At 45.5% G+C, this 10,136-nt stretch overlaps 1 protein-coding gene and 1 long non-coding RNA gene across 4 annotated transcripts; one reads left to right on the forward strand and one right to left on the reverse strand.

The window, feature by feature from the left end:
• Window positions 1-117: 117 nt before the first annotated feature.
• On the reverse strand, window positions 118-7,879 carry LOC108495566. 3 transcript variants are annotated; one of them, XR_001874163.1, is made up of 4 exons: window positions 7,608-7,879; window positions 3,061-3,216; window positions 2,277-2,393; window positions 118-2,080 (listed from the first exon to the last, which is right to left on the reverse strand). It is a non-coding gene; the product is annotated as an uncharacterized LOC108495566 (long non-coding RNA). The 3 variants fall into 3 exon arrangements; XR_001874161.1 differs by having other exon boundaries at window positions 3,061-3,336; XR_001874162.1 differs by having other exon boundaries at window positions 2,269-2,393; window positions 3,061-3,336.
• Window positions 7,880-8,004: 125 nt separating this feature from the next.
• On the forward strand, window positions 8,005-9,761 carry CCDC71L (coiled-coil domain containing 71-like). Its single transcript, XM_017811602.1, has one exon. The coding sequence runs from the start codon at window positions 8,132-8,134 to the stop codon at window positions 8,996-8,998; it is 867 nt and encodes a 288-aa protein (XP_017667091.1). The 5' UTR covers window positions 8,005-8,131; the 3' UTR covers window positions 8,999-9,761.
• The last annotated feature ends 375 nt before the right edge of the window (window positions 9,762-10,136 follow it).

Below are 10,136 nucleotides of genomic sequence, written 5' to 3' on the forward strand. Positions count from 1 at the left end.
TTCTCAAGGTATTATAATTCTATTTTTATTCTTTCTTCGTAAAAATGTTATTTAAAAATGGTCAAAATAATTACTGTGTTCACATTATCCAGTTTTGATATTTATTATGTGCTGGCATGAAATCACACGAATTTTAAAAGGATTATAAAGAATGCTATCGACCAAGTGTTACAGAACTATAAATTATTAGAATATTTTGGGAAATTTTTATAAGTCACAGTTGAGGGGTTTGAACTGGATCTGCATTGAATAACATTAAAAATACTTTTAAGGAATAGAAAATGATACAACTAAAAGAAATGTGGGTGGAATTCTAGCAGGTGTAAGTCGGGGCAAGATATCAGTTTAGTAAAGGAATTCAGCGCATGTGAGGTGACGTGGCACCTCCGCGTTCCCTACGCCAGGTCTCCCATGCCGGCTCCCAGCGCTGCAAACAGGGGCCACTGAAGGCCCCTGCCCGTCTGCGGCGGGGACACGGGGCCCTTGGCAGGAGCAAGGGAGCAGGTCGGAGATAAGCCTTCCAGGCTTTTGAAGCCCATGCCTAACTTGGAGAACAGAAGAGAGATTCAAAAGGAGGTGTTAATGCTAACAGCGAACATCTACATGATAATTGACTGCTTACAACTTTCACTGAAACAGAGAGATCAAGACCCTTTTTCACCTAAAGTGTCTGAAGCTTACTTTCTCTGCCCTGTGAAAGTGCCAGAGGCGACCTGAAAAAAAGACCGGTTTCTGTCACTTTCCATTAAAACAAACACAGCGGGCAGCAGGGTTTGCAGGATTCATTTGGACAAAGAGAACAAATAAGAGCGAGCCTGACTAAGACGTGGTCCGGTGACACAGTAAAGCTGCTGTAAGTATCTATTTAATAAAGCTACATCCATATGACATACAAAGCCGAGCTAGTATCAACTCCCTTGCTCTAATTCACTCAAAGCATTTTGGAGGGTATCTTCTCTCCAGGGACTTTATGCTGGATCATGTATTGTGTCCTCCCTAGGCCAGCATAAAACATAAATCCAGTATAAACATTGCATTGTATCCTGTGGCAAGTTAAACAACAAAAAAAAATCAATTGCGGCTCCCTCTGTTCTGGAGTGAATTTGTCCTGTCAGCTCATCTGGTAGGAAGGAAAACGGCAGCACAGGCTGGAGGGTATCATGAAAAGAATTCCTGAGCTGACGTGCTCAGCCACACGGTATCAAGAAATAAGATTTAATTAATAAGGTTATTAAATAATTGCTAGTAGGCTTTAAAAAATGTCTGGTTTGAGACAAGTGAATGAAATTCACATTTGTTTTAACAGTGATGGTACTTTAAATAGGGTGCCTCAGGAAACAGTGTGATCAATATTACAAGATGACATGGTCTGTGATGTGTGAGAACCATGTTCTTGAGCAACATATTTCTTATGCTGGAATTATATTCAGAAAGCAGTACTAGACTGACCCATTTTACACCTTTGATAATACTGAAAACACACCGCTTGGTCCCATATTGGAAAGTAGTCGAGATTATATTTCTGTTTTATAAATGAGGATTATCATTTGAAGGATCTACGGTAAGGAACATATTTTAGACAGAAAGTAACTGAAGAAATAGAAGAAGGAGAACGTTCCAGCAGAAATTATACCAGCAGAAACCCGAATTTTAAAAAAGAAGATGAAAAGAAAAAGAAGAAAAAGGGAAAAAAAGGCTTTGCCTTTTCTGTCAATGGAACCACAGATTCACAGTATTGTGGAGGTTTGCTGGGACACCTGCAATCATCTGCTCCAACCCCACTGTTCAGAGTAGGGTCAGAAAAAGGAGGCTGCCCAGGACTGTGTACAGTAGGTTTCTGAATACCTCTCTGTGTAACCTGGTCGAATGTACAATCTCCCTTAAAAACATTTTTTCTTGTGTTGCTGCACACCCTGGTGACATCTTCTTATGGTGACAGTTTCTCAACAGTGGCACGTCTCCTGCAGGCTAGGAGACCACCTCCCACTGCTTTCGCTCCAGTGAAAGGCTCCAGGCACTCCCAGCAGCCTGAGGAGCGCAGAGCTCAATCCTCCTTCTGAAGCTTTATTTGGAAGCTGTCCTAGAATGAAGTAGGTAAGAACACAAAAGAAACTGGAATAGGTATTTTGAAATAATCTAATCTGTGGAAGCATTTATTGTATAATCAGAATGGGGGGGGGGCTTTTTCCCCTTAGTCTAGCATATTCAGTTTCCAAAACCTGCATTCTCTACCTACACCACATTCCACTATTTGATTACTCGCCTTACCAACTTACTTGGTGAAGACAATACGATGTATGTCTCAGCATGTCTCTTTTGCACTGACTTTCCAAAGATGGCACAGTGGTTAGTGTTACTTTGTCTACAGAAATGTGAACATCCCGTGAACTACTCTAGGAGTAGAAAAGATAGAATATTTGGTAATAATACAGTCAAAGCCAACAGGAGAGGTAAAACAGAAGGCTTAGATGGACTGAAAGGCATAAGAGAAAAATAAGATGAAATAAAAACAGGATTAGCGAGAAAAGTTTTCACATTGGATGTAAAACCCAAGGGCTTCTTAATGTTTTAGACCAAGAGACCATTACTGACCCTCAAGACTGTAGTGACCACAGACACAGCTATTATCAGCATTTTTCAGTTGTAGGGCAATGACAAGACAAGTGATGCAGAGTTTGTATATTTATGTGCATCACATACAGATAACTTCCCAGAATGTGAAAAAAGTTAAATGTTAAACAGCCTCTGCTGAAATATCTTCCAGCAGTGCTCTCTGTATCACAAAGCATGCTTCTTTGTGTATTTTTATTTTTACTTTTCCTTCGGGGTTTTTTTGAATGTACCAAAGTCTTCTGCTAAAATATGTTAGAGAAGTTTTCTTCTTTCAAACATTACTGACAATGAATGCTATTAAAATAAAAGCTTATTTTAAAAAAATCCTTTCTTCCCCTCTGATGTAGCCAGTCATCATTTTGAAAGACTATTTTGAAATTGTATTGAGGCAATGGACAATGTGAATAATGAGTGTGTAATGATCAGAGCCAGTGGAATACACTTTACCTCAGGCTCAGTCCTTGCTGTGCCCCTGCCAGAGTGTGGTTCTTGACTGCTGGTGGATTTTGTAACCTCTGCATTTCTTTCTCTGCAAATGCTTTGTTACTTTTTATCTCAAGAATATATTCTTTAGTTGCTGCAAGCTGATGAAACAGTAAAGCTCTGGGAGAGAAATAATATATTTAATTGATGTGGATGCCCTCTTCCGTATTCTAACAGGTCCATAGAGTACAACCAGCTTTGATGCCCAGTTCCAGGGTCCACCTAGTCCAGCTTCCGTGTCTGTTAGAGGCCAGAAGAGGAAGGTTAGGGAAAGTATGTGAGAATATTGCAAACATTGAGGATTACTTCCCTAGATATATTCTTCCTTCCTTTCCTAGCCCTTGGCTTATGCCCTTTCTGAGCCCAAGGTTTTCATGTGCAACAGTTATTGGTGGATTTTTTTTTCTTCCAGTCATGTCTAATCATTTTGAACGGTGTGCTCTGTAATGCCTGTAAATGTACTAGGGTACATTTTTCCATTTTGGGACCCACAACTTCGCTGGAAAATGAGTTCCACAGAGGAATTATGATTCATCAGAAAAAAAAAATGTCTTTTTGGTCATTTAGTTTTTTGCTTTATAGCTTCATCTGCTTCTCTGTCATTCTTAGATTATGAAAACTAAGACATAATAATTTCTTATCTGCCTTCTTTGTACTATCACAGTTTTATAAACCTTTATCATATTCATCCTCAGCCATCTGTGTTTTTCAAGCTGAAGAGTCTTAGCCTATTTAATCGCTTCTCATAGAGAAGCTGTTCCATATTTTTACTCATCCCAGTTGCCCTTCTTTTTATCATTGCTATATTCATTTAGAGATGGTAAGACTAGAAATGTATGGTATTCAAGATTCCTGGAGGCACAATGGACTTGCATTCAGCAGAATGCTCTCTTCTGTTTTGCTTTCTATCCCTTCCACAGTGATTCCTAACACCCTATTTCCCTTTTTTGACTGCAGCTGTGATTTCTACACACAGTGATTCTGCATTTTTTTTCCTCAAATAACTGCTTGAGAAACTATTCTTGTAAATTATTTGCTTTTGTCTGTTTTTTAAAGTATTTTCAGGAATTTTGCCAGTGCTTGTCTGAGCAATTCTCAGACACAGGAACCTGATGACTATTGGGTAACATCTGAAGTTTAGTTGCTAATGGACGTGGAGTCATGTTTGCACTGCCATGCAAACTTTCCTGAAAGTATGCTAAAGACATTTAGGAATCAAATTAACTGAAGCAGGTTGCCAGTTAAGGCAACCTCTCAACAGCAGAGGTAAAGATATTAGGAAAAGACATTGGACAGTAAGCCTGTTCTTGCTGATCTGGGTAGAAGAGCGTAAGTATGCTGGAGGCGAAGTCCCAGCAGCATAAGTGGTGCAACTTAATATCCAGTATTTTAGGATTCATCAACAGGACTCAAAATGGTGGGATCATAAGATTGTTAGCATTTAAAATAATTGTCAGTTACCTGTGAGTTTTTGTGGTACTAGAAAGGAATTTTTTTAAAAAATAAAGTGTCTTTGTTGTGTAGCAATTAATGTACCAATATCTCAATTGCTACTTCACTCGTCATTCTCAAGAATTCTATAAATAAAAGAAATTCTAACAAATAATTGAGAACAAAGATTACAGGGGTTTTTTTTACTCCTCTCTGTTCCAATGTAGACATTTCCTGTATTTTTAGAACAATGATTGTTAGAAGATCTACAGAAAATTAAGTAATCGAGTCTACACATCTTAATCAAGCCATTTTGATCCACTTTTTCATTTTATTCATCTATTAAGGAAAGGCAATATTTACTTATATAACTCATGAGTACTGTGAGTGATAATTAACGCTTATAAGATGTAGTATGATTGAAATGAAGAGCTATGCACTTCCAAAGGATTATTAATTTTATTATCATCGTTATTACTGTACTGAGCTATTGGAAATTACTAAAAGATAGCCAATTACTGTGGATTTTCTTGAGTTGACTTTGTAGGGTATTAAAACGAGAGTGTTACACTGCAGAAAACTCATAATGAAGTTGTAAAAGTGAGATTATATCCCATGCCTTAAAATAGTATTGTCCATCCTGGAAGCAAAAAAATCCAAATAATGAATAAATTCTGATTAAGACAAAAATGTGCTGATCTCTCTTTTCACTTATAGTGACTCATTTACTGCTTGCTGAAAAATCCCTGTCTCTGTCTCCATGATTTTTGAGTCATATGCCAGAAATGTTTGTGATTTCTGGAAAAAAGGTTATGGCCAATGGGCAACTGGATTTCTGCAGTTTAACGAGAGCCCTCTTGTCAGGTGAGCTGCTGAATTGGATAGTTTGATAGCTCCTGCCACTGAGAACGTGAGCACAGGTCAGCTCTTGAGGTCCAAGTGATGAGCCACTTGCTAAGGTGTGGTGACCTCGTGGCTGCGACCCTCATACACCAGAGTGTGACTAACAGCAGCATGGCTGGATCAAGAGATGCCTGTCCCTAAGGCTTTCAGCTCGGGGCTTTTATTCTCTGCTTCATAGGACATCTCCCTCAGTTAAACCAATCTGGCTGCATGACTGTGCTTTACAGCACAGTATGCTGTGAAATGAATCCGATTAAAAATGGCACTAACACCATCATTTTGGAAAAGGTTTCCTTTTAAAAAATAGGTCATTTATAAAGCTGATTTAGAACATGGCTGTACCTCGAGATTGTCCCCATGAAGATTTAAAATATCTTTGTTAATATCCACTCTAAATGGTTATTTGGATTAATATTCTTGAGTTTCCCATGAACACAGGTTGAATTATACTGTGAAGAAAATTAATTATTTCCACTGGCAGTAAGGAATAATTTCTTACGCAGAATTTCTGCCTCCTACTTGACTGGATTTCTAGACATTCCAATTTAAGTTCTTGATGAGTTGAGAATAAAAGATTTCCCTATCCTAAACTGAAAGATTAATTACAGAACAAAGACTGTCTATGAAGAAAAATGTTATTCCTCACCCTTTACCAATGCTGAGAGAAAGTAATTAGTTAGGGGTCTAATCAAACCCCCAGCAGGATTTGTAGTGAAAGGTTAAACCATCGCTGTCCTTCCTGACACCTTGCTGTTCTGGGTGCTGGAAAGAGCTCTGGTTTAATTGCAACAATCCAAGAACCTAACAGGACACTCTCCCTATGACAGCGATCTCTGAAGTATTGGAAAGCATGATCTAGAGGGACATGGGATTTCACAACAGCTGACAAAATTGTGCAATTGAAGCAGTGCTGTGCAGGAAGAAACGCTGATGCGGATTCAGAGAGGTGGTGACTCTCAGAGGGCTCAACCAGTGCAAGTTTTTACTGCTTCATTTGTGACATGCGTTGTTGGGATATCAAGCCAATTCCAGTGCTGTAAATATTTCAGTCTTGACAGAAAGCAGCTTGGGAGAAAAGGACCTGGTGGACACCAGGTTGACACCAGATTGAACATGAGCAAGCAATGTGCCCTTGCCACAAAGAAGGGGAAAAGTATCCTGGGCTGCATTACACAAAGTATTGCTTGTAGCTTGAGGGAGGTGATCTTTCCACTTTATTCAGTGCTGGTGAGGCCACACCTGGAGTCCAGTTATGGGTTTCTCGGTACAAGAGAAACATAGACACACCGGAGAGAGTCCAACAAAGGGCCGCAAAGATGATGAAGACGCTGGAGTATCTCTCCTGTGAGGAAAGGCTGAGCGAGCTGGGACTGTTCAGCCTGGAGAAGAGAAGGCTTGGGGAATCTCATCAGTGTACACAGATACCTGAAGGGAGGGAGCAGAGAGAGTGGAGCTGGACTCTTCTTATGGTGCCCAGTGACAGGACCAGAGGCAATGGGCACAAACTGAAACACAGAAGGTTCCTTCGAAACACCTTTTTTACTGTGACGGTGACCGAGCCCTGGCACAGGTTGCCCAGAGAGATTGAAAGCACCCACAAAGATCAGTCCAACTCTCTGCTCCTCACAGGAATACCTAAAACTAAACCATATGAGAAAGACTATAACTGAGATGCTCCTTGAACTCTGACAGGGTTGGTGCTGTGATCGTTTTGCTGGGGAGCCTGTTCCAGTGACCAATTACGCTCTCACAGAACTTTTTCTTGATGTCAAATCTGAACTTCCCCTGATGCAGCTTCATTCCGATTTCTCAAGTCCTATCAGTCGACATCAGAGAAAGGAGTCTCCATCCTTGGAGATGTTCAAAAGCCATCTAGACATGATCCTGGATAACCTGCTTTAGGTGGCCCTGCTTGAGCAGGAAGGTTGGACCAGGTACCTCCAGAGGTTCCTTCCAACCTTCACTGTTCTGTGATTCTGTGACTTATGATGATGTTGACTGACTGGCCTACAGGTTCATGTTAAAAAACCCCATTGCCACAGGACGGATGTATTTAATATCATGTGAAGGACTTCACTGTATCACATCTGTTAACCTATTCTTGTCATTTCACTCAGTATATTCATGGTTCCTCCCCTGGGGAGCTTGCCCATCGAAGTGTCCAACCAGACCCTTACCCAAACATATTTCAGTCACCAAAGCACCTTCGTCGACCTCCCTGTGAGGATCCTCACCCTCGAAGCGAGGCGCGACGCCGGCACACGGCTCAGAGCTCGCCCCGCCACGCGGAACTGTCACGCCCTTCCCCTGCGGGAAGGGGCCGCCAGCTGGGACACCCTGCTGGGGATGGGGGTCTCGGGGCTCGGCGTCGCGCTGGGGTCCGGGCTGGGCGAGCCCCGCGGAACGTCCGTTGTGGGGGCCCGAGCCTCCGGGGCCCCCTCGCCGCCCCCCACGGCCACCGCCCCCGACGGGGCGGGGCCGGACCCGCCCGACGCGTTTCGAACGGGCCAACGGGAGGCGCGGGGGGGGCGGGCGCGCACAGGCCCCGCCCGGGACTTTAAAGCGCCATTTTGTGCTGGGCGCAGGACATCGATCGTCGCTCACACCCGGCGGGCGCCCGGCGGCGGCCGGAGCCTGCCCTCGGCGCTGCGTCCGCGCTGCCTTCTCGGCGTCTGTCCCGGCACCCCGTCCCTCTGCCTCCATGACCCGCAGTAGGAAGCAGGCGGCACTGGAGAGAGGAGCCGGGAAGATGAACCCAGAGGCGGGGAGCGCCGCGGCGGCGGCCGCGGGAGCCCGGGCGGCGGCGGCGGCGGCGGCGGCGGCGGCGGCAGGGGCAGCTGGCGGCGAAACGGCGGCCGCCGCCTGGGGGCTGGAGGGGGAAGCGGAGAAAGTTGTGTACTCGCGCTCGCAGGTCTCCTTCGCTGGCACCAAGGCGCTGGGCGACGCCCTCAAGCTCTTCATGCCCAAGTCCACTGAGTTTATGAGCTCGGACTCGGAGCTGTGGAACTTCCTCTGCAGCCTCAAGCACGAGTTCTCCCCGGTCATCCTCCGCAGCAAGGACGTCTACGGATACTCTTCCTGCCGCGCCGTCGTCCCCGACCCGCCACCGCCCTCGGAGCGGCCCCGCCGCCGCGCCGGCAAGCGGCGCCTCCCGGCCGCCGACGCCAAGCGCCGGGCCGGGGCGGCGGGCGGCAGCGCCAAGCGGCGGCGGCGGCGGCGGCGCCGCAGGAGGGAGCGGGTCAGGCAGCGCTCGGCGGTCGGTGGCCCCCGCGCAGCGGGGCAGGAGGAGGAGGCGGCGGCGGAGGCGCCGGAGCCGCCGGGCGAGCAGGCGGACAGGGAGCGGGGCAGCCCGGCGGCGGCCGCCTGGGAGCCGTTCGGCGGCAGATCGCTGGAGGAGATTTGGAAGGCGGCCACCCCCCGCCTCACCACGTTCCCCACCATCCGTGTGCGGGGCAGCGTGTGGAGCCGGCGGAGCCTGGCGGCGGCGCGGCGGCGGGCGCAGCGGATCCTCGGCGTGGACCTGTCCCCCGTGGTGCGGGTGCGCCGCTTCCCCGTGGCGCCGTCCTGAGCCCGCGGGGGCCCCGCTCCCCGCGCCTTACCTGGGCCGCGGTGCGGACAAAGAGACCGGTATCAGTCACCTGTTTACATTGCTTTTGTCTGGATCGTGTTCTGCTGCAGCACTTTATGGCCCGCTCGGGCGGCGCCGGGCCCCCCGCCGTATGGGGGGCGGCCTGCCGGGCCCCGGCCTCGCCCCGGGCTGGGACCGTCTGGCAGGTATCACGCATGGGGACCAAGTTCCACTTCCACTTTTTTTCTCCCCATTGGGCTACCTCACTGGTCCAGAAGTCCACCCAAGAAGTTATTTTCCAAAGGAACTTACTTTCATGCTTGTATAATAAAGCACCATCTGAATTCTTGCTATTTTTTTCCTTCCCCCTCCCTTCCCCATTTCTGATGGATTATGTATGCTTTGTGGTGTTGCACTAGTATGTGCTCAGGGTATTTTGAATCCCAAGCATTCCCAAGTTTCAGTTTATTCTGATAAAGGATGCATAAAGAATGGAGGTTCAGGACTTGTGGCTGTTCTTGATGGTGCAAAAACTTTTTTTTAATTATAATTTCATGGGCTTAGTGATATATAAAGATGTATTGCGCAGTATAATTGTTACACTTTTGTATCTAAAGTCATTTTTAAAGTTTTCTAGTTGAACTAAGTATTTGTTTCTATGGAGCACCTAAAGATAGAATCATCCTGATATTTTATAACCCTGTTTACTTTAGGGAAGCTCATTTGGTCAACCTAAGTGAACTTAATAAAAGTTAAAGAACAAGTGGCTTTCAGTTCAATGAAACTGCACAGGGTTGGGTTCCTGGTGAAGTACACCACCACCGAGGCGCTTTATGTCAATGAGCTCTGCCTTTTTGAAGAATGTAACTGCTCATCAAAGCAATCTGTAGGTATCTGGAGGTGAACTATGATCCAATGTTGGTGCTGACAGCCAGAAGTCAGGAGCTCGCACGACATAAATATCACACTGAAGTGCCTAGCTCTGCAAAAAGAGCAGAACTTGATACCTGATCACTTCATGACAAACTAGCACTTGTTGACCTGCAGTTGGAAGATGATTAATGATGGATAATCATATTTAATATAATTATTTGCACATAATTATTTTTATAAACATTTCATGGGTTTCACAGTAGAC

Source organism: Lepidothrix coronata, unplaced genomic scaffold (assembly GCF_001604755.1).
Source record: "Lepidothrix coronata isolate B3197 unplaced genomic scaffold, Lepidothrix_coronata-1.0 Scaffold32, whole genome shotgun sequence".
NCBI lineage: Eukaryota > Metazoa > Chordata > Aves > Passeriformes > Pipridae > Lepidothrix > Lepidothrix coronata.